The 24,556-nt window shown below is 45.8% G+C and overlaps 1 protein-coding gene across 4 annotated transcripts; it reads left to right on the top strand.

The window, feature by feature from the left end:
• Positions 1-4,065: 4,065 nt before the first annotated feature.
• LOC100877111 (putative G-protein coupled receptor B0563.6) lies at positions 4,066-20,870 on the top strand. Of its 4 annotated transcripts, none has more exons than XM_076529907.1 (6): positions 4,066-4,348; positions 10,092-10,741; positions 18,014-18,163; positions 18,615-18,865; positions 18,952-19,239; positions 19,318-20,870. In XM_076529907.1, the coding sequence occupies exons 2-6, from the start codon at positions 10,534-10,536 to the stop codon at positions 19,576-19,578; spliced, it is 1,158 nt and encodes a 385-aa protein (XP_076386022.1). In that variant the 5' UTR covers positions 4,066-4,348; positions 10,092-10,533; the 3' UTR covers positions 19,579-20,870. The 4 variants fall into 4 exon arrangements, with proteins under 4 accessions (XP_076386022.1, XP_003706606.1, XP_076386020.1 ...); XM_003706558.3 differs by lacking the exon at positions 4,066-4,348 and adding an exon at positions 4,831-5,014; XM_076529905.1 differs by lacking the exon at positions 4,066-4,348 and adding an exon at positions 5,034-9,320.
• The last annotated feature ends 3,686 nt before the right edge of the window (positions 20,871-24,556 follow it).

Below are 24,556 nucleotides of genomic sequence, written 5' to 3'. Positions count from 1 at the left end.
ATTCATGTACTCTTTGTTCCGTGTTAAATTGTGCAATCTTCAATAAAGTGATTGTGACTGTTCTCCGTGTAACAAGTGTTAACAGTTAATTTCCCATCCTCTATTACCGCTTTAAAAAAAACCCATCGAAAAAAAAAATCCAGCCCATTACCCAACAAAAAAGAAGAAATAAATGTTTAATGTACGTAAAAGGAGACGATGTATGCGCGTGATTTGTAACTACATTCATGCCTTTTTGTCAGGGTAATTGGCTTGGTAAGTTGAGAATAAAATTACAATTAATTAACATTTTTGACTAAGTGAAATGGAACAAATCAATTCTTGCTGTGTTTAATTTAAAAAATACACAAATAACTTAAATAAAACGTACCCATTATTCCATGTAAAAACTATCATTGATGAAAAATATTTATGTCACTAGGTAGATTCATCGATCACAGCACTAACAGCTGATGTTCTAGCAGGGTCAATGAACTTTCAATTTATTACACTGTCTCTTTCTAATAATCGCACAACATAAGAACAGCCGGTAAACGGACCGAAGGAAAACGCGTGAACGATTATTCATAGATATGTATGTTTAACAATATTCTGTATTTTCATTATAAGGAATCCGAATTGAGGAATTGATATTAAATTATATTTATATTTTATATTTTATTAGGAGATATTGTTGTTCACGCGATGGGCAGAATATTAACTATTTATAGTTATTTACGAAGGTTGTAAATCTTCGTCGACCCATGGCGTTTCCACAACTTGTTACGGTAGTGGAATTATATGTAGAATTATTATTGTAGAATAGAATTTATCGAGTGGCTCAGAGTCCTCCACACTGGTGTTGATTGAAGGATGTTGATCATCGTCCCACTAGTTGTAATGATTGTTGTGTGTTAAAGTCGTTGATAGTGACAAAGTTAATGTAAGACTGACCGAAGTAAATATATTCTAAGGAAGCTGATTTAAGACTAACTAGTCGCCTCTAAACAGCCAGAAAAGAAAAGCCATGAAGAAAGTTCAGGACGTGAAGGCGTTACCAAAAAGGGCCAATCAGGACAGATTGTTATTTGTGAAAAATACTGATTGGTGAGATGGTTCAGTGAATGGGATTCTAAGATTTTTAGCCTTCACTCCAGGGTTGTAAATAAGGTGTCGTTAATAAGGTGACCCAAACAGTTAAGTGATTTGGGTCCTTCAAAGGAAGTAATAAATGAGCACCATGTGTTTATCATCGGAGTTCAAGCGCGTAGGCCCACTTTAGTGGGGTACACAGTTTAGGACCATGGAAATAAACTTCTTTAAGAAAAGGTATATTGGTATTTAGAAAGATGTGCTTTTCTGGCTTGTTAGAAAGCTATTGTTAATTGTTAAGAACGTCAAGCTGTGGAGACGTCCATGTGGTATTAGAGATCCATTTGAAATTGCAAGAGTGAAGCGCTCTTAGGTTTGACAAAACACCCATAAATATTACGTTAATAATATTCCGAGCAACTCGGAACAATTATTAGACTGGCCAGGGATCGCGGCTTCGTTCTCGATCGCGAGGCGTACGTCGCAAACGGTTTTTATGCAACGATGATCTGTTGAACGACTACGGCGTCGATCGAGACAGTCACCGTTTGTTGTCGAAAGAAACTATTCGAAATAAAATATCGCAATTTTTAATTGAAAATTTCGTTTTCATGCTTTCAAGACAGTATAGTTAAAATTATTTATGAATTTTCGTGTTTTTCATTCGGTGTATTTATGTGTCGGACTTGCAGTGACTAATTAGTGAAAAGTGTAATGAATAATGAAAACTAATAATGAAAAATGACAGTGATAGGTGACAGTGAAGTAAATTGAGAGTTTCTGTGTGGTGAATTATTTATTCTGATAATAAGGATCGGTGAATCGATCCGGCGATAGAGATGCATTTTCATCGTGACTATTTGCGGTTCAATGGATAAGTTATATTTAAATTTGTTAATTATTCGTTTTGAATTTTTATTTGTTGAATGAAAAAGTTATTTAATTTTTTAAAAATGGGAATTTGTGTTTTTCATCATTACAATATGTAACGAGAATAATTTTCCATATTTTATCCATTATTTCTTTGCCATAACGAATAAACGTATCGAATAAATTCGATTTATTCTGATTACGTGAGTAGGGACTGATTTCGTTATTTCTTATTCATGAATGAATGATAATTCAAGAATAATCCAGATTTTTTATTGATTATTCGATCTAATTTTCATCTAACAGCTTTCTATTATACCGACGTTATACCGACGTTATACCGACGTTATACCGACGCGGTATGTATCGATACATTTGTTCACGACGACGATCGGCCGTCACACTCGAAGCTTTTGCTCACGTTTTCGCGCGCCCAGTCTATGCGCGCTCTCATTGGTCAGTGTTTTTTGCTAATAACTCGAAAATGGAGCCTCAACCATATTTTGACAAAGGAAAAAGTTGTTCCACCTACCACCCCGTTTCGGTTCTTACAGTAATTGCGGGACACTGTATATCTGCCGATTTTCCCGATTGATATTAATGTTAATAAATTACATTTGTAAGTTTGACGGCCTTCAAGCTTAGCCGCCTACAGGCGGTACATGACTGACGGCTGTGGTGGACTGAGCGGGTGCTCGCTACGAACGACGTGCTTCGAGAGGGGACAATTTTGCGCCGCCTCCGAAAAGGTTGAAATGTATTTAATATACTACCTAATGAGTAAATAGGTTTCATTCATAAATGTGACGTAATTGTATGATTGAATGAAATAGAAATTACTTCATTACGAAATAGAAATTATTTTATACTTTTTAGTGCATTTCGAAGTCGGCGTATTTTTTTTCTTAAAATTATTTTATGAAATATCCTGTATTCGTCGAGTTACAAGTGCGCGTATCTATCTACGTACCAACACAAACGCGATACAGTCCACAGGGAGGAACAAAACCCTTATACTCGTGGATAAGGCTGATTTAAGAAACTTTTCAGTTTAATAATCGCATTAAAGTTGTGCTGCAAACTACATATATTCTTTCCTAGGACGTTTTCTGTATTTCCTGAAGGGAAATGACTCGAAAGGTATATTCCACGAAAATGTTTAAATCTGATAAAAGAGCAATCCCGATAAAACTGGCCAAGATTAAACTGGAAATTTATTCGGCGGAGAGTCTACCACTGCACGAATCGAACGCAACAGGTTCCGGTGAATTTCTTATGTCCAGTAAAACACATACAGATTGAAATTCACCGAAATGCATCCGAATTAATTTTGGACAATCGATTCAACTTGAAATGTTATTTCTGCAAATACGGTATGAAACATCGACGTTGAATTATTGAGAAAAAACCTAGACGGGGACCGAAATTACTCTAATTAATTAAGCATAATATATCCTAAAATATGCTTACAAGTTTCTTCAAAAACGAGTTCGTGTTTTGTGGAATACGGTAAAATCATAACCGTACACAGGTTATCCGCGACGAACGCTATATTTTAATGGTATAATTACGCCGTAGACAGCAGCAACACGGACCGCGACGTATAATAGAATATCGAGTACTCACACGCGCATAGATGCACACGATGCACAGCGCGGAACACTGCAGATGACATTCAGCGAATCCAGCCCTTAATTACGACAATAGACGTATTTACTTGTACAAAGTCGATCTTAAATCAAATGATACGTTAATTAAAGTCATCCGGCGAAAAATGAGAAGCAGCGAAACGCTTTTCATCCTAACTGATTCAATTCTCGTTTAACTGGTTTTTAAATCGGGTTTCTCTCGACAAATACCACGATATCAACAACGATGCGCATCGATTCTTGCATCCCTAGACGGGAGGAAACTCCTGCGAACTCGTAATTTACGCGTTTACAGGGACGATCGACGGTATTAAATTCAAACGATTCGCGATTAAGTGTTTGGTCGTCGATATTGTCGTCGTAAGCATAAAAACCATGTCTACACATTTGATATTTGCGTGTTCGACATTTCTTAAATTATCGAAAAATATTTGGAAGATGTATCGCTCTAATTAAATTAATGTTAAATTTTCTCTCGTCTTTCATTATCTTTCTGCTCATCTTTCGCGCCCGATGTATCGTTTTTCGATCGTATTTGATGTACGCGTCTCGTTCGTAGGCAGTTTCGCATTAACAGGACATCATTGGATCGTAAGCCGGCGAACGAGCCTGCGGATAATAAATTGCTGGACGTTAAGCGTCCCGTGGCTACGAACCGAGAAGATGCAGCGTGGCTGGAGCGATCTATAACTTCCAGGAATCGCAAAGTGCATTTAAACGAAGACGTTCGCATTCTTGGACATCGTTAAACGAGCCGGGTACGTCCGTGCTACTATTCCGATCGCTATTTTCTTTCCCTCGTTCCCTATAATTTCGTTCGGTTTGCTACTAAATTCTGACGAATGAAAAATATCATTATCTTATTACGGTAAAAGGATAAACGATACAGATCCCCGAGAAAAAGGTGCAAAGCGTTTAAGAGTTAAATTCCATTCAAATCTTGTCTTTCTCGCAGTTTTGTTTAAATTTTACACACGGCTTCGCAGAGTTTGCCAATGCTTTTTCTTTCTCGTCGAATCGTAAGACCGTTTTCACGCGATTAACGTTCTCGTAATCGGCGTTAGCAGAGCGCACCATCTATTTCAATAAATTCTCTACACCTAGATTTCATCAAATATTTCCATTCTGTCGCGCGACGTATCCTGGAGCATGCGTCCCGGCGTCTCGACGACCCGACGCGCGACGTCCCGGCGACCGGCCGACGCGTCTACGAAACTCGTCGCGAAACTCTTCAGTCGGCGTCGCGACACGCTTCAAACCGCCTTTTCGCTCGCGTCGTCGTCGCCGCTCGTTCGTTCGAGCAAGAAAAATCGCCGCGACGTCAACAGCTCTTATAAACGTGGTTCCTTCTCTGATCGGTTCGCGATAATACTCGTCTTTTGCCGTGTATTGGTCGAAACGCCCACGAAAATGTGTTTACAAAGGTACGTATGTACCTACGAGCGTTTAATCGAATCGCGGTTCGCGCGAACCTTCGTTGATTTCGAATTTCTTAACAAATAGACTCGTACTATTAATCCGATGCTGATCGGTGTCGTGCGGTAAATACGATTTAATGCCAAAGTTAAAACACTTGTTCGTTCTTTTATGCGATCTTGTTCGCGAAAGTGGATATCGAGAGCAACGTGGACACCTGAGCCATTTCCGATGGAAAATATTCGATGAATTACGGACGCAGGATATAATCGAGATTAAAGTTTCGTAGATACATCGAGATATGATCGTGCAGTTCGGCGGAAATCTACTCGCTCGACTTGTACGATTCGATTTGATAATTCTGTTACGCGTAACCGTGCACGCAGCATCGAGTGAGATATCCATGTCGATGCTGTCTGCTTAGTGTCTACTAGAAACGTAATACTCTTTGATCGCGTTAATCGCGTTAATATTAAAGTATCGCGTACCGCTATAACGGTTAAGTTTGATAAAATAGGCGACAAAAGAGAATGGCCTCGAGTAAGTCATTAAGTAAAAGATCACATCGTCGGCAACGCCGAAGCTGTTATCGCGAGCAACGTCTTGTTTCCATGTTCTAGACGTTATGATCGCGATACACAATAATGCATCGAAAGAGAGGATAAATTAGCTGCGGGCGAGACTAGCCTCATAAATTAGCGTGAAATTACGGGACTTTCGTCGACGCGTCGCCTAGCATCTCGAAATTACACCGAACATCGATAACGGGAGACGAAAAATGTTTGAAAAGACCGAGTAAGTGGAAGGATATCGCAAATACCCGTAAACAGAGAGGAACAAAAGGACTTTGATGATCCTACAGCATCGGACGATGAGCTTAACGACGTCAAAAGTTTCCGTACAAGTTCCAGCGTGCCCGCGCATTGACACCCTTTGATGTAATTGAGAGAACGCGACGTCGCGTTAGCTTCCGTTTCGATTCGGATAAAAGTTTACGCGATCGAATCGCGTTACCGATTGCTGGATTGCGACCTTAATAACCAGCACGGTATCATCGATGACGGTCTGTTCGGCGAAACGACGTATAATCTCGCGTCGCTGCGGGGTTATCACCGATGCGTTTCGAGTCCATTTGAAATCCACCCACGAACCGCGTACCCGAGAAAAAACAGTGCGGGTTTCCGTCGAACTTAAATTAAAAATGTTGCCCGCGCGACGTGCCGCGAATAATGGAATCGTATCGAATCTCATCGCATCGAATCACTCGTTCGCTATCGGTGAACGCGCGATATCTGGATCAGTGACCGCATAACAGATAATATTTATGGTTACGGTAGAACAAAGGGCGCAAACTCGACGGAAGTCGATGCGCGATCAAATTTGTTAACTTATTGCTTGGAAGGGGCGGAAGACAGAGAAAGGAGGAAAGTAAGAGAGAAAGAGGGAAGCAACAGGAAGGTTCGCTTTGCAATTTAAGCGCCGTTGATCGAAGCAATTTGCCTCCCGCTAATATTCTTTGCGCGGCAACTGCGCGCGTAAAACCGCGCGTAAATTATTTGTCGCGTAATACGGTTGTTCGTAAAACCGAGCTGACGAGACGTTAATGACGGAACGCGACGCGAACGTCTCGGTAACGGGATATAAAGGCGAGGAGAAACACGGAGAATCGTCGGATGGATTCGTTCGGATAGATAGAATCGCGGTTCAAAAGTCAGCTCGGAGTCGTATCTTTTCCGCGCGATTGGATCTCGAAGCGTGAACCGTTTAAAACGATTCCCACGATCGTCGCAGATTTTGACTCTGGCGGTTGTTACCGCGCGGGGAAAATGGAAAGCCAATCCAGGGAAGCTCTGTTAATTTTCTTCGAGACAGTTTTACCCCGGAGGAAATTCTCTCGCGATACGGTCGATGCGCTCGCTCGAACGTGCTAATTCCGAACGATCGCTTTTAAAGATCAGATTCGAATCTCGGATCGCGAGTCGAATCCTTTTGCTCCGTATTCCGTTCGGATCGTCGTCCGTTACCGCCGTGCGTCGCGATGTCGGTTTTCCGGAAAAATATTCGTCCACCGAGAATCCCGTAACGATTATTAAAAGAAGACCAGAAGCTGCTCGGATACTTTCCATCTGGTTGGGAAACCATCCGATCGAGAATGTAACCGTTCGACCGTGTTCGCTGCGACTCCATCGAATTTCGAACTCGACTAAATTTCGCTGTAAATGGATCCGAATTAATTCGCGATCGCGTTACGAATCGAGACCATCCGTGAAATCGTGAACGTTTGGAGCTTAGCGCTCTCGGTCGATTTTATTTTTGCTCGTTTTTAGTTCGAAAAAAAATGGGAGGAGTAGGAAAGGCAATCGTCGAAACGAGAACCCGGAAAGATGGTCGGCCGTCGTATAACCGAGAGAATCTCGAAGAATTTAATCGGCCTTTGAGATCCAGCCGTGTTAAGCGTCGTCAAGGATTTGAAAAGCGGCTCTAGAAAGAGTCGCTAGACGCGGAACTTTTCCCCGGGTTGCCGCGTTTCATTAGCTATGATCTTAAAAGTAATTCCCCTGGCTGCTCTCCTCGCTAACGCGTCCGCCTTTTTCTTCCTTTACCCGTTCAAAGACTCGGAGGCGTCGAGAATGTCCGGACTACCGTTCTAGACTGTAAATAGTCTACGCTCTGTGCGAAACAGATTTTCAAACGAACGTACGCGAATAAAGCGCTGCCTCTCGAAAAACTACGTCAAGAGTAAAATTTCCTTTCGACCAGCGCGCCGCGGTAATCCCTGATAAATCTTTCCAATTTTGCTCCGAATTTACGGCTCGCTCTTCTTCTCCTTCCGTTTTATCCTCGGTTCTTTGGATTAACCCTTATGCGAACTTATGGGAGCGCCGAGGGAGCGGGAGTTTCGTGTAAACAACGGCCGCATTTATTTTCGAATAAACTCGTTCCCGATTTCGTTGGATACGCGAACGTTTCGCGAACGTTTCAACGTTTCGCGCGGCATTAAATTTTCAAGTACACATTCTCGTATGACCAGCGCAGCGATTCAACATCCAGCGTGTCCCACTGGCTTTTCGAAGCGATGGATTCGTTCAAAGCGTGCCTCCGAAACGGCGCTCCTTCGAGAGCCGAGAGTCCAAGTAAACGTAATAACGCGCACCGCGTATAAAAATAGTTTTGCGATTAAAGGACAAAGATTCGTTGTTTCCGTTTCAACGACGACGACACAAAGCGTATCGTCGGAAGCGCCAGAGCGTTCGGTTTATTTTTGTTCTTGGAAAACGCGAAGCAACGTCGGAAAGCGACTACTTGTTTCGATTTGCCAACGTGTAAAATTTCTTCTTCAAAGATTCGAGCAATTTATTGCCAAGACAAAAGTTATTGTTTGATCGCGGAAGAAATTTTTCTTCCGTGGGTGTTTTACCTGCCAGTAAGGAGACGAGCAAAAGATTTGAATGTTTTCGTTCCCCGACTTCTTCGGAAAGACAAGAACTCATGTAGTGTCTGAAATTTTCTTTTTCTCGCGTCGATATTAAATCGCAGCTGCCGACTAAACGCGGTAACGGTATTTCAAAGTGGCGAGAAAACTCGTACGAATCGCACGCGTGGCTGCGGAAAACTGAAACTTTCCTGGCCAAGTTTTATTGTCTCGCGTCGATTCGTCCAAGTTGGCGCGTACGTAATTCTTGATCGAAGATGATCGAAACGGCACCGGTGGTTTTCCTCTCTCGAGTGAAATTTCACTGTGGTTGGTTCTTTGTTCGACCAAGACGTCTCGGACGAGTCCGAAACTGGCCCTCGACGGACTAAACGCCACAACCGGACAAGGAAGAGCTCTTTACGATTCCATTTACGATCCTCTAGAGCCCGACGGACTGCTCACGATCTCTCCGAAGTAGATAAATGCCGGAATATATATCGCGCGATACGGTGTGGTGCCATGACCCAACGCGTCTGATTTATAAGGAAAACCCTCTCCCTTTCTCGCAAGTTCCACATTTTCGGCCAGCCTTATTGTTCCGGGACGCATAATATACCCATCATCGGTCCGCCAACGACCCTTCTTTTCTTCGTTTTGCCTTTTTATCCCGCACGTCGAACGAGCTATCGAATCTTTATCGGAAATTTGTATCGAACCCATCGCGCATCTACAACGCGTAAACGAAGTTACGTTCGACGATCGTAGGTAATAATCGGCTCCGAAACGTTGTCGAATAAATCATCGAACGAAAGAAAAGTTTTTCGTGTTCCTTCCTAATAAAGGACCGCAGGTGAACCTCCACGGGGAAGAAGGATAAATTTTCAACAGCGAAAGCAAGGGTAATCCAACTATCTTCAACGCGTTACATTAATAAAGAGTAAGCAAGTTGAAAGCGGCAGGGGTTTGCGGCAATCCGAGAGTATTCTCTTTTCCCGCGTGGAAACCCGCGAAGGACGTAAAGTCGTACGTTTTGGGAATTTTCCTAGCGATGACAAGATCCGTGACGGTATAATTTTTCTTTCGGTTTAGTCGCGCATTTTTCTCGGACGAAAAGCGGATCGGTAAACGATAAGTGGTTAGTACCGCCTTAGCCGCGACCGCTTCTAAACTGCCTTCTCACTCTGTCCTCGACTTGTAGCGTACCCTACATTCGTGGATACGTATTCATCGTGGTTTTTCTTACGAAACTTTGTTATTACGGCGAAACGTGAATTATATCCGTCGCGCCGCTCTGTTCCATCTGGTGTACGTCGGTTTTTCTTCTTCCCTCTGCTCTTTTTCCATCTATCCCCTGTAGTCGTGCGCTTTAGCGGTCATCTTTTTGCCGGGGCGCAAGAAGTCTCGCGCGGTCGATGATCGTCGGTCTTCGATTCGACGTGGAACCTCGATGAACCGGAAAAAAATTCAAGCGCCGAGTAAATTCAACGAGCGAACAAAGAAACGGCAAAAGAATACCGCGGGTAAACGCGTAATCGATTCGAGAAGGGAAACAGATTTAACGCGAGCAACATACTTTTGCTCTCGCTTCGTTTTACGATAGGTACTTTTCTCGGACTCGATATCCGAAACACGTTTCCGGTGGTCGCTGAAAAAGAATGTTTTGTTCGTAGGTAAACGCTCGAGAACCGACTGGTCAGCGCTCAAAATGGCGGCATACAAATTGTCCAGAAGAGCACGTTCGGATTCCTCGGTAAAATAGAAACGAAAGCGAACTCTCAAACGTTCCTCGGAGACAACCGATCGTCGACGAGCAGCGATCCGTCAGGATTTTTCGATCGCCCAAACTGCGGTAATGAACGCGAAGCTAGCGTTGCACCTGTTGCGTCGCGAACGGCTTTGCTGGTAATCCGGCACGATCGTTCGTTCGAAAACGGCTTAAACGTCGCATGGGAGTGCAAAGGAGTGCCCGATGACACTGGAGCAACGAGAGAGCAACGGAAAACGCGGTGGCGACAGGCGTTGCTTTCGTGGCACGCGAGAACAAACGGACACTTCGAAAAGATGTAGAACCGCGGCAGAAAGAAAAGAATAGAGGGCGAGGGGAGAAGCAAGATGATGATCGACGCGGCGAACGCAACGAAGACGGAATCGTGCTTTCGGCCGGAAGATCTGGAGGATCCTCGAACGCCGTTTCTGCGACGAATCAGCTACGGCATTATCCTGCCTGCCATCTGTTGCTTGGGAATCGTTGGGAATATTTTAAACTTGGTCGTCCTTACCAGACGCAACATGCGAGGAACCGCTTACATCTACATGAGAGGTGAGCCTCTTTATTCCTTTGCCCGCGAATATGAAAGTTTTACGAACGAAGCTGAACGCGATTATGCTTGAAATCGCAACGATATTTAGCGTCGAGATTAACTCGATGTGCCACGAGAGTTCTGCCGAATGAAGCGGTGAATTTACTGTCCTGATACTTGGCCAAAACGATTTCTACGCGACCACCTTCGCGCAACTTCTAAACTAAATTTTCGGCTAAACTTCTGTTTCGCGATTCGCGCGTTCATCAAGTTATCCTGAAGATACGCCTTTTCTCGTCTCGTTGACGACTCCGCTCGCGTTGAAAGTTTCGACGATGTGTTGGCGCAACGCGACATCCTGCAGGATTCCTTCTCGAAAGTCTGCGTAACCCGACCCTGTAAACGTTCTTTTCTTTTCGAACGAGCCAAACACGATCAAAAGTTGTTCGATCGGACTTCTGATCAGCTCGATACAGTGTATTCGTTGGTCCCTGCGGTATCCTCAGAGTCCACGCTCGTTTCCGGTTAGTCGAGGACGGTACATTAGGAGGAAATTACTGGAGAATTTGATTGCGGTATTTTCTTCGTTTCCGTCGTTCTATCTAGAACCGAGTCGAATTCGAGCTCGTCCTATTGGTCGCTCGATTCTCTCGATAGACGTCCGCCTACTTGGACGCTCGTCGCGTCTCCAAATAATTTCGACGAACCTTCTTTCTCGCCTCGACGGAAGCTCTCGAAAATTTATTCGCGTCGAAACGCGGAAATTTAATGGACAAAGGAAGCGAGCACCGCACCGGGAAGTAGAGAGCACTTTTATTTACGATATGGTTCGGAATTATTCAACGTTTCTACTCGAAAGACGTCCGTCGTGGTTTACTAGCCGTACGACGCGACGAGACGCGACGCGGAGGGTACGAGCGGAAATCAAGCAAATGAACGAAAGAGACGTCGGCCAATTGGATGCGACGTCGATATCCGCAGGAAGCGATCCTCCGTTGCTTCCGGACGCGAAAAATCTCACGAAATTTCCGTTTCATTTCGTTTTCCTCGAGGCGCTGAAATGTCGAGTGTTTTCCCAAAGGAAAACGACGAGAAAAGAAAACGGGAGAATAAGATTCTACGTTCCGCTTATCCTTTTCCTTTCCTGCCTCGCGAAAAAAGGCTGCTTCGTCATTTTCGACCGTCTCACCGTATCTTTCGAATCCGATTTGCTCCGTGTACGCGTCTAATTGAACTTTCGCTTTCGTTAACGCGTTACGGTTAACGAGCCTCTTTGCCGTCGTCTTTCTTCTCTTCTCGAACAATTAGCTTCTCCTTTCTCCGTACTTATCATTTTTTCTCGACCTTCCGTCATTTTTCATATTTTTTTCATATTCCGTCCCTTCTCTTTTATATTCCATCTCGCTACCCTCCTTTTTCCGTCCTTGCCGCCGTACTCGAACTTTCCTGCCCGAATCCCGCCGCTTGATCTCGATATCCATCGAGCAGTTTGGCTTAATCCATCTTGCCAGAAAGGACTGCACGGTCTGCCGCGCTTTCGGAACAGATTTACCTTCGCAAGATGCTACGCGACGTCGCGTTCGAGACGCTTAGCACTCTTGAAATTTTCCCTTTTTTCTACTCGATACCTTTTCTTCGCTAATGGAAGTTTTCTCTGGTTTTTCGACACTAGCTCGGAAGATTAAGCGATTAAGGCGTAATTTTCTAAATTGAAGGAAGGAAAATTTCGTGCTCCGTTCCGTGCATCCCACTTGTTCATTCGAAACTTGAACGTACCACGATACAAAGTTAAACGCGAGAATCCTACGTTAGAATTGTTCCGTTCGACGTAGTTTACAAAGTTTCCGGATTTCCCGTAAAAGATAGGCGCGTTGGGACCGTGGAAGGATTTGGACAACGAAAGAAAAACGCGTTCGCGAAATACGTCGATTCGTCCGGTGTCCCTAGACTCTGGGGGCTAGAACGTAGAGCCTGGAGAGCGGAGGAAAGGCGACCGGATAGGGGGTCGAGGATCGCACGAGCTTGGAAGTCTATCGATATGCACGATGTACGACAGACAGGTAGGTAGGGCGAGAGCGAGGCTGAGGTCGAGGACCAGGATGAGGTCGAACTAAAAGGACGTGCCTTTGAGCGTGGAAATATTGCGAATCCCGGGGTATTGGGGCGGAAGAATTTGTGCGTAAGGAAATGCAATTTGAGACGTGCCCGGAAACGACGAAAGCTACGGTCCAACGTCACGTAAATATGTAAAACAGAACCGTATACGTAGCTACGGCATATTTGCGTGTACGAAGATACGTGCTGGCGCGGAGCAGCGTAGCTTCGACAAATCTTTATCCGGTTCTGCTGAATTTCCACCGTAAAGACCTGCTTCGCGAATTTGCCTTGTCTTTAAGCCAATCGCTTCCGGTTTCGCACCTTCTCTTACACTCGTTTCTTATCGTTTTCGAGGGACCTCGTTACGAATCGCGTTTCGACTCTCAATCTGCTTTTCGCGAGAAGGCGACGAATCGTTCAGATCAACTTTTTTCCACTCTAAGCCTATTCGCAGGGACACCTGCATCTCGAAGCGGCGAATTGAGCCAGAGTTCGCGAACGTCCTCGACAAAGGAAACGCGATGGCCAACGTAATAGAATCCAGCGTAACGAGCTTGTATCCCTGAGAATCGGATGCGCGGTTTCGAAACGAATCAGCGTAATTTTATATTTGACCGATGCCAAAGTTGCGCCGCGTTAAATTCCGCCTTTCGTCCGGAAGTCTTCGAGCGACATGTAATTGGTCAGCCAATTTTCGTCGCTTTGTTTCGACGAAAAATAGCAACGAACCGCTGATGAAAATTATTAATGAAAGATGATCGCGTTAACTAGAATCCTGGCCTTGTAATCCTGCAGCGTTCATGGCATTAGTAGCGCGCATCCCGCGAACTTTTTCCGCCTGGAATCCCATTACGTTCTTAGGGAAAATCGAGCGAGCGCCAACGTTCGATGTATCGCGTCGCACGGGTTTTTACTTGCAAGTTCCGTCTGCGCTCGAAACCTTCTGTTATCATCCCCATTCGCTGCGCTTCAAACTTTATGAATATTAACGAGCACGTTGCAGCTTTCTGCTCGCCGACGCATTAACTGTCTCCCTGCTTCTCCGAAACTACCATAAACTCAGTTCCAATTCGTACGGAAGGTTACGCGATTAGCGTTTATACGTTCGTTCGTCGGAGAAGTCGAAAATTTACAGAGATCCCAATCACCGAGGAGGAATTTTAAACCGAACGAAACGAAGATGTCGAATCGTCGTCTCCGGATGAGCCACTAAGTCGCGCGAAAATATTGGCCGTCGAGAATTGGAGTCGCGGCGGTCGGATGCTGCCTTAGCGACGAATTACGGCGATCGGACAGTTTCTTCCAGCTTAGCTCGGCTTAGACGGCTTCGAAACGTTTTCGGATAACTTTCGCTAGCTCGGACGAGTCGGAACAGTCCAAAATCCGATCGCCGAACAAATCGTCGATACGCGACGCTTTCCTTTCGCTGTCTGGACGAGCGAGATTAGGAGGTCCCGAAACGCCTTTAAGCGGATTCGGAAAGTTTCCGCGTTACTTCGCTTTAACGCGACATTTCACCGCGCAACGCGCGTTCTCGCGACAAACCGACAAACATGTTCTCGAGAACGAGCGTCGTACACGAGCGTAAACGATGAGTCGGGAGCTTGAGGTGGCGCGCGATAAGATCGCGTTGGAGAATTTTGTGGAAACCCTGCCACGTATTCTTTTTATTTTTCTTCGTTTCCTGTATGCCGCTATCGTTTCCATAACGCTGCTATTCATTTTACACCATTCGACTTCACGCGAGCTTCTTTCGCTAGTTTTTAAAGCCAGCAAATTCATTTATCTCTTAATTGAAATTAGGAGTCGAAAGTTCGAAAGAATGCGGAGTGACCGCGTTCGGATTCCCGATAAATTCGACGTACGATTTTTCAGCGATCGCTGACCGTCGCGGCTACGGCAGAAAGTAGGTCGGCCGTTTCGCGCCCATCTATCGGTGACACTGTGTCACCGGCTTCGTCGACGTTCGCGAAACGAATAATTTTCCGTGTCCGCGATACGAGTTGTCAGCGCGCGTCGGAGGTGTCGTTGGAACCGCGAATACGAGAAACGCGACGCGAAATCGACGTTCTCGTGCTCGAAAACGACGTCGACGTTTCCTCCGCGGACGGGCTGATGGAGAAAATGGAAAAACGTAACCAACATCGTCGAAACGGTCCAAACCGCTTTAACCGGATACAACGGATGTTCATTTAGGGCATCGAGCGAAATTTGCATGTCGACGGGAAGGAAAAGGACGATAGGCGAGATGCATAGAAAAGCGAGCGAGGGGTTGACGTTTCTTAAGCAAATTCAACCACCTTCGAAGAATCGCTCTTTTCCTTCCCAATTTTGTCGTCTAATTTCCTTCTCGTACAAACGTCGAAGGCAAAAAGATTTATGCGTTTCGATCATGTCAAGAATTCGCGAAGGAATGTATCTCCGAAGCACTGTTGTTTACGGCGACTAGACGTTAATTGCTCTTTCCACTCGTTTGCTTCGCGAACCCGCTAAAAAATGTTTACAAGTTCTGACGCTTCACCTCTAACGATCGTAATTGGACGAAGTCATCGTCCAAGTCGAGGATAACGTTCGTAACGAAGGCAACAGCTATTCGATGAAGCCGGAATCGTCTTTGTCTCGAACGGACGGTGTCTAATGTCGCGGAAAACTTTATCTCCCTGTACCATTGATCTCTGGATTCCTGATAGAATTGGACGGATCGTCGGAATAATTTTTCGTCGGTTCGATACGCGATCACCGAATCTGGTCGTTTCGTTTGAAGCTGTCAGGAAACGTTGCGATCTCTTCTGTTCGGTCTCTTCCTCCCTCGCGCTTCGCTTCCTGTTCTCGAGAAACTTGTCTCTGAAGTTAGAAAGACCGGTCAATCGGAACTCGAAAGCTGCTCACCCTCTCGCCTTCGCTCGTTTCCTTATCGTCTTAACGTTAGACGCGACGTTAAATCGAAACGGTCTATCGATCAACGAACCACGAGAATCTTTTGTCGACGCGACAAATCTTGGATAAACTCGTGGTACGGGATTCGAGCCCCGAATTAAGGGGTTTCGTTATCGTCGGCCAGCGATTGTTCGTTATTTGTCCGCGTCGCTTGAGCGAGAAGCAGCGGATGTTCATCGCGCTGCTCGTATCAACGACGGTGGAACTACGCGTTCAATTTGACCGTAGCCGAAGGGTTAATCCGCTTTCTAGATTAGACCTTTCCAGTCGGAACAACGAGAGGTTCGCACGGATGCCGGTGAACTCTCGAAGGCGAAAGTCGTTTCGCTACGGACGGCGTGACGTTCGGTCGGAGATAAAACGGATAAGCGGAGGGTCGAGGGTGGGATGAGGAACGCGTAACGAGACTCCCATGCAAATACGCGAAACGACACAACGCGGTAGTTCGTTCTTTTTCGACGGAGAGCTCGAAGATCTCGTTCTTTCGCGATTACGCGATCGACGTTGTTCCGAGCGACGAGAACGACGCCTCCGCGAGAAAAGACGGATGCTCGCGTCTCGTCGCGCTGTCAAAGCACGACTTTGCCGAGAGTCGAAGATTCCTCGACGGTATGCGGAACGTCGCCGAGCTTCAGCCGTTATTTCCCCGGGGGTACGCGTCGAGAGAACACGCGCGAATTAATTCGTTTTCGAAGCTGACGCGCGTCGCGAATTCTTTCTAACTCCTTCGCTCTGTCGCCTAATTACGATCTACGTTTGTCGACAAACTACGTCACACTTTTCACGCTTCGATCGTCTATTCGTTATAAAAAGAAATAAATCCGAAAGCCCGATTTCTGGTTAGAAATTCGCGACTGTTGCACCGGCTTACGCGATATCCGAACGAATTTAAAGGGGATGAAGCGAGTAAGCGGAGAACGCGGTTAACCCGGTGAAACGAGGATCGAACACGCCGATCGTACGCGTCGCAGCTTTTCCCTCGTCGTTTCGGGTAAACGCGAAACGAATACGTTTTCGTCGATCGTACGTACCATATTTCATCTAGTCGTTCGCGACCGATCGACGAAAAATTCTAATTAAAACGATCCAAGCGACGTTTATCGCGCATCCGTGACGTTTCAAACCGAAACAACCGAACTTTGCCTAGGCGTTGCGCGTACAAAAATACCATCTTTTTTCGAACAAAAAGCGAATTCGCCCGGTGAAATAACGGAGCGAAGCGTGCTCTTTCCGTTCTTTGGACTAGGACAAATTAAATTGATCCGTCGAGACGATGAGAGTAACAGGACAACGCTACCGTGCGCCGAGGATTGAGAAAAATTCCTCTTTCTTATAAACACCTCGTGTCCACCTCGATGCTCGTTTTATTTCTTATTCCGAGCGTTGCTTCTTAGGTCGATAAATATTCGTTCGGTTCGTCCACGCAGCATCCGTTCCCATGACCGATGCGACCAGAAGAGCAAAGAAAGCAGCGAGTATCGATGCATTTTGTTAAAAGCATTTACGTACTCGAATATATATCGGTATACTCCGCAAGCGGAATCGAACGACTTGTTTTCGTCCTTTTTCATCTTCTCGAAGTTTTTCAATCAGAATTAAACGTTGCTGTTCAATACAAAATTAAGATGATGTCTTGAGTTTTGGCGGGCGAAAAATTTCGAGAAAGAGTCAAGAATGCATTGTTACTATCGCGTTGCTAGTTACCAGAGTATCACACCTCACTCTTCTAGATCCGCGATGCAAATGACAGTATCTTCGGTAAAACCAGTAAATGTCTCGTTTATCCGTCGTCGCGTGAAATACGAACGTTACCTACCTCGAATAAAATAGGTACCTCGATTTAGTACAGGAGAAGGCATCTTCTTTATCGACGTTAGAGAACCTACCTACCGTTACCACGGTCCATAAAGTTGTGTCTTCAATATTTAACTTGGTTTGCAAGTAGAAAATTAACTCGATGAAATGCACCCTTGTGTACGAACTGTCGATACTTTTCCTTTCGATCGAAATTTCGCGTTCGAACGGTGGTCGTCGTAATTTTCGTGAGAGGAAACAAAGGGCGCTTTTTTCTCGGAAATCAGGGTGCGACGGATAATTAGCAAAGTTGGTTCGAGACCGTTATCGCGCTCGTGAAAAAACGTATTAAGATAAAATAGCTGTGTACGTAGACGGTAGATTAAGCGTATTGCGGGCGATACACCATTCACCGCTCCTGCTTTATGAAAACGAGCTAACTTTGTTACCCTCTTGTGTTCCAGGTTACTCGGCAGCGGCGCTTCTCGCGATTTTTTTCTGCATCCCTTTCGCGCTGAGGGTTCTTATTCACCAGGAAACAGGCCAATGGAGTAATTGGCCTCAAGCCTTTTACCATGCTCATCTCGAGCTTTTCCTCGGAAACGGTTGTTTAGGTATGACACTCGCATTCCTTTAACATTTCCTTCGTCAACGTTCCAACTCGTTCATGATTTATGTTTTCTTCCATCTTCCCCGTTTCATTCGCTGATCGACCCGAAGAATCGAAACGAGTACCTGTCCGAACTTTCCAAGATCGCTTTGGTTTCTTCGATCGAATCGACTTATCGGGGTCGAACCTTGAACGCGAAAGTTACAGCTGCACGCGTTTCAAATAATTAAATAAGGGTTCGCGAGAAAGTTGAGGTCGCGAATTCTTCCGGTGCTGCGATGAATGCGAGCAGTACCGCTGTCGACACCCGAGAAGCGATTCATCGGTACTACCCACGCTCGACACGGGATGTGTCATCCGTCGCTTTCCAACGCGTCGTTCTCCGAGCACTGCCATTGTTAGTTCCGGCAGGGAAACGATCTTGGCGGAACAAAAGAATCGATGATGTTTTGCAGGAGTCGGAGTGATGATGTTGCTGGCGTTAACCGTGGAGCGTTACGTTAGCGTTTGCCGGCCTGGTCAGCACACTCGTCCACTCTGCGGTCCTCCACATTTAACGGTGGCCCTCATTCCCTTGGCAACGTTTATCGTTTATCTGCCGAGCGCGTTCCGGGGGCAAATTACGACCTGTCTCCTCGAACCTGGAGGCCTCGTCGTTTATCAGAAGAGGGAAAACCAATCGTACCTCGACTCGATGTTTTATCAAGTATCATCGACGCGATTTCATTTCGATCTTACCGTTCGGTGAAAAGTCCAGGAATTTCTAACTCGTTTGCGAACGTTTTCCCGCAGGTGTACAAAGTGGTGCTGGAGATCGTTTTCAAAGTGGCGCCAACGATTCTATTGGCTGGCTTCAATCTTCGCATCATGGTAGTCTACAGAAGATCCTGCGAGCGTCGCCGACGAATGACTCTAGCCAGGACTGTCAGCAACGACGAGGACCCGAGGACGTTCGCGGAGGAACGGAGGCTGGTGCTGCTGTTGGGCAGCACCAGCATCTTGTTCCTCGTTTGCGTCAGTCCCATGGTAATTCTCAACGTCACCTTGAGGGAGAGTAATCTCAATAATTACGCTTATCAGGTGAGCTTTTTCCGCTTTTTATTTTTTACGCTAATCGACTTTATTCTTCAAAACCTTCGTTGGATCGACGTCTTTCAGGTGTTCCGTGCAATAGCAAACTTGTTGGAGGTAATCAATTATTCCATCACGTTCTATATCTACTGTTTGTTCTCGGAAGATTTCCGAAACACGTTGATTCGCACGTTGCAATGGCCTTGGGGGAAGAGCAGCGAGGGAAGAAGAGGACTTCCGATGAAACGTTCTCCTCTGCCTCGGGCAACCATCACCACCACGACCACCACCACGCCGCCGACAACAACCGTCGCGACTCCTGGACATTTCACGCGTGCCAGCGTTTAGTTTCCGGCAAACGCGTGGAAAAGGTTACGAGCCACCAGACTGATCTCTGCCTTTTGTACTTTTCAAAGTTCAACGAGAAACGTTCGCCTAGTCGTGGATCGTTGGAAAACGACTAGAGGCTTTTGTCCAATTTCTTTCGCGGACGGTCGCAAAGGTTACTCCGGTATGCAGCATGAATTTGCGTACTTCCTCCGGACACGTTTTACCGTAACGCGATATCGAACAGAAGGCTAGACGCGGAACTACGATTACGATATCTCCACAAATATTGACGCGTTTTATGGATCGGTCAGCAATATTTGGTCCTCGCGATATCGGGCAAACGTTCCTCACACGAAAACGTTCCAAGAGCTATGTACGTGATTTGCGAGTTCCTCTTCGACGTTGTAAATATACAGGTTCCTGTGTAACGCGTGGGAATTTTTTCGGCGAAATCGCGAGGACAACGAAGACGATCGTAATCCTGAGTTAACTTTCATCGTTGCCGAATCAGAAATTATCTGAAGACGAAAGATTCGAACGAAAGTGATCCTACGTGTCGTGAAACATTCTGTACATAGAATCGAACCGTTTTTCGAGAATATTGCCTCGTTCCTAGCTGTGAAGAACGCGTTGACAAATATGTACCGAAGCCGCGCCAGAGGAGATCGTTTCGCAATTTTCGACGCGATACGCGTTCGTTTCGAAGAAGCTACGACACTCGAACGAAACGAACTCGAAAATTTTTGAACCGATTTGAAGAAACACGAAGGACAAGACTTAGTCGTCGCACGCGCGACTGCATTCTTAATGCGATGAAAACGGATTTAATAAAAGATACGAAACCTCTTGGAATATCGAACGAACCTTTTAACTTTTAAACATAGACGGAATCGATTGCGCCCCTAATTCGAGCGACGATTTAATTTTTCACCGATACGAATATCGGGTACTCGTCTAAAACTGCTCGCATCTCGCGGATCGGACGAATGGTAGCGTTCACACCGACAATCTTTCGTTAAAATTCATTCCATGTAGAGCGAAAACGCGAATAGTAGATAAAACGAATTTGGCCAGAACCGCGAACTCGGTAATCTCGAATCTCTGAGTTTCGCATGGACTTGGTACCTACACGTTAACCTTTTACGCTTCGACTGCCAACTTGGCCGAGTTTAAGAGTTAATTGATAACGCGAATTCAATAAACGTTTCTACTATTTATGCTTCTTTAAAGGAGCTACTAATTACAAGCCCAAATATTTCTGCCGACTTTCCCGATTGATATTAATGTTAATAAATTACGTTTTACATTTATTACGCATGTACCTGTTTATTTACAGAGCGTCGATGGTAAATGTAAATTACGACGAAGAAGTCTCGACGCGGTTTCGCGTTTACCGTGACGGATCGAATCGACTATGAACCATTTTCGCGCGTGAGATAACGCGATTTTTCGCGTGGCTACAAACACGGCAGCGTAATAACGCGCGCGATATCGTGTAACCACCGTTGTATCGGTCTCGGATGTTCGCGCAATTAAAATCCACTTTATTTTGTCCAAATACTCCCGTATCTCGCGTGATGGCGGGAAAGTTGTTTGCAAAATCGTGCGCAAACGCGTAATCCATTTTGATTCGCGTCTGCAGGTTGCCGCTTTATTTTCAGGAGTCGTCGACCCGAAACGATATCCGTCGTCAATTTTTTTGCTGAAAAGAGTGGTAAGGAGGGTAAGAAGCGAGACGCATCGGGTGAAAATTTTTGGAAGATGAGGTAGCTATGGCAGAGGGCAGAGAGGGTTTGCCATGGTGGGGGTTGCTGTTTGGGTGGGCGTTGCTGGGTCGATACAGGGTGGCTTCGCCGTAGCTCGCGAGGAAAGCTAGACGGAACTGAATGAACGCTTCTCACCCAGCCTCTTACTAACTGCGTCAGATATTGCGTATCGTACGCCTCTAATTTCCTGCTGCCAGATGCTCGTTAGCATCGATTACCCCTCTTTCGCGCGTTCGCTATAATCCTCGATAAATAATTGACTCGTCAAGAATATTCCTTCGAAACATCCTTCGAGAGCCGCTGCAGAAGCGCACGTCGCGGTAGTAACCTTCCGGGGACTCGACACTCGATTGTCCCGAAATTCGCCGATCGTAAAACATCGAACCGTAATCAAGCGTGTATTCAGCGTTAGGAAGGTTTCGTATGGGCGCGATTGATAGCAGCGCAAATTGCTCGTCAGCCGTGTCCCCGGATAACGATCTCTTTGCTCGATTCGAATGAAATCATTTTCGCGTGCATCGGGGATAACGAAATCGTCCCGTCCCGAACGGACGGGAATTGGATCGGGGAATTAGCTGCCTCGAGAAGAATCGGGTCGAGTTTTTAAGAACTCGATGATAAGCTAGACGTTATAGGATCAGCTGCCTTGCACGCGCGCCTGTTTCTCCGTTGGTAATTTGCTCGATAACGATCGCGACTGCCGACCAACAATCGCGTTATCCGATCGGTGCTTCGTCGTTATGCTACGTTTACGCTGAACGAACAAGTGCTCGTTCTTCACCGACGTCGGCTAAAACTCGAGCGTACAAGATAAAGAAGGAAGAACGAGCGGTTGTCCGATTAATGTAAACGCAGCGTAATGGTTTGAATTTTGCCCGAGATCGACGAAGAAAGCGCATTTGTTCGTTCGGCGTAAACGTACCTTAGAGGTTAACGAACATGGAGATTTATTTCTCGTCGCGTCACTCTCTTTTTCCGCGGTGTTTCCCCGTACGATTACACCAGTTATATCGGTCGTTAAATCGCGCGCTTCAAACCGCGTTTACGAAGCGGATGCGCGTTGCGAAACGCGCGAAGGAAGTCCCATTTCGTGAAATTTATTTGTTTGAAGTTAAAGGAGAAGTCGGTACTGTTTTTCCGTTTTATACGACCTTGCTTCGCCTTGGCACGCGTCTAGTCGGAGCACTTTTCGAAGTAACTCCGAAGTTAAAAACAGCAATCGAACGTAATGGTTCGCGCCTGCTTCGGCGGGAGCCATTTTAATTCGCAGAATTCGCAAAATCCTCAGCCATCGGAGACGGAATTAATCCCGTTTTGGGACACGAATCGTTGGCGCCTTAAAACGCAAACGTAAACGCGATTTCGCTGACTCTCGCGAAACCTTCGATAAAATTGATTCGGTCGGATCAATGCGAACGACGACCGTTACTCCGTACGTAACGTGTGCGGTTCCTACCTACGCGACATTGAATTATCACGAAGCGCGCTTAAATATTCGCGTAGCGTTTCTTATGAAGGAAAAAGTATTCAAAAGATGCGCTAATCGATCTGTTTCGCGGAAGAACGTGGAGTATCCAGCATGATGGATGACGGGAAAAAACGAACGACGAAACGGCATGCGATTACGGTTATAACGTGGCTGCACCCTACACGCAAAATAAAGAACGTAACCATGGAGAACGCTCGAGGACGAGGACCAAGGTCCTCTCGAAAGTTCCTTGATGGTTTTCGCGTCGAGAAGGCTCCGTTCTTTAATTCATGGGGTCACCGTGGAACCGATTCAAACCGCTCCTTTTAAGCCCATCGATCCGAATCGAACGTCGTTCCGACAGAATTGGAGACGCCAGGCACCTCTTCGTACCAAACGAATTTCATCACGCGTGTCATTTTTATTACTACGTGAAATTTCGTCGTTACGTGGACTAGGTACGTAGATAAACATTGACACGGTTCGAAACGAATAATATTTCCGTTTCGATCGCGCCGTTGAAAATTTGCTGAGCGCGCGGTTTATCTCGGTCGAATTTGCTCGTTTTTCGAGCACAAAACGAATTCGTTCTCGTTAGAATCGCAAGTTAGAACAGCGAAACTCCATCGAGTAGAGAAGGTAAAAGACTAGTTCGACTTGTGGTATCCATCGGTTCTCGGCCAGCGCGAGAACGCGTAAATCAATCTTATCGTGCACACGCTGAATTTTTGTATATTTTCGCGTTCAAAAGTTAAACCGCGTATGGCCGTTTTAACGGCGACGGTTAACGCGTTAATCGAATAAGCGGGAAGAGGAAAAATGGTGAAAAGCTTCGATCGTTAAAAAGTCGTACTGTTTCAAACTGTCATAACGCGTGACCGTAAATATTAATGGTGTCGAGTAAAAAACGGGAGTTCGCGGATGATCGACGCCGAAAACCTTGGAACCTTCCGACGGTATCGGGGAGTTTGGAAACGTATCGCGGCAAAATTGTACCGAACGTAAATAACGTACTTAAAAATGTCGAGTGACTTTAGCGACAACGGAGAGAACGTTCGACGCTGAAAGAGTCAGGTCGCGCGCGAGACGATTTTTTATCGCGACAAGAAATATTTCTCGCGTCCATAGCCTCGATCGATTCGAGGTACGTTATTTTTTTCGTCGCTGGCAGAGTTCGTAATTTCAACGTCGCGGCGCGGCGTTTCTTTCGCCAAAAATATGGATGCGTGCGGTAGGTTTGTTCGCGCTCGCAAGCAGAAAAATGGGGCAACCGAGGTGGAAGATGAACGGTTATATTTATCATTCGGATGAACGATAGAGTAAGCGCGGGAAAAGACGAAGAATCGACGGAGCGGGAGGTAAGAAATTTCGAATAACGGATTCGCTGGTCGAAACGGAGTACTCGTCGAGCGTAACCGGCGTCGCTGTAACGCGGTTATCTCCGCGGTGCTTGCTAAATTCGCGTATCTCGTTACCGACGGAATTCGAGCTGCAATAGAGAACCAAAAGGTCCTGTAACAGTCGGAAACAAAAGACGTTAAGCGAACGAAAAGCGCGGAGTTTTCGCAGAGGAAGAGAGAGAAGGCGAGTAAAGATCGGAAAGAGAAGGGTGGATAAAGGGACAGATATCGTGATCAGGTATCGCGGATAGAGGAACGAAAGCGGAGAACAGGCTGGTATCTAGGGTAGGAAGAGAGGAAGCTCGGCGGAAGCGCGGTGAAAGAGGAAAAGGGGCAAGGACAGGGGTTAGGAGATAGATAGA

Source organism: Megachile rotundata, chromosome 3, assembly GCF_050947335.1.
Source record: "Megachile rotundata isolate GNS110a chromosome 3, iyMegRotu1, whole genome shotgun sequence".
Taxonomy (NCBI): Eukaryota; Metazoa; Arthropoda; class Insecta; order Hymenoptera; family Megachilidae; genus Megachile; species Megachile rotundata.
This window is presented reverse-complemented; position numbering and strand designations above follow the sequence as displayed.

Excerpts from the sequence above, each read along its gene's own strand:
- LOC100877111 (XM_076529907.1), top strand. The coding sequence starts at position 10,534 with ATGATGATCGACGCGGCGAACGCAACGAAGACGGAATCGTGCTTTCGG. Across the intron at positions 18,866-18,951 it reads TCGACTCGATGTTTTATCAA|GTGTACAAAGTGGTGCTGGA; the intron begins GTATCATCGACG and ends GTTTTCCCGCAG. Across the intron at positions 19,240-19,317 it reads TCAATAATTACGCTTATCAG|GTGTTCCGTGCAATAGCAAA; the intron begins GTGAGCTTTTTC and ends GACGTCTTTCAG.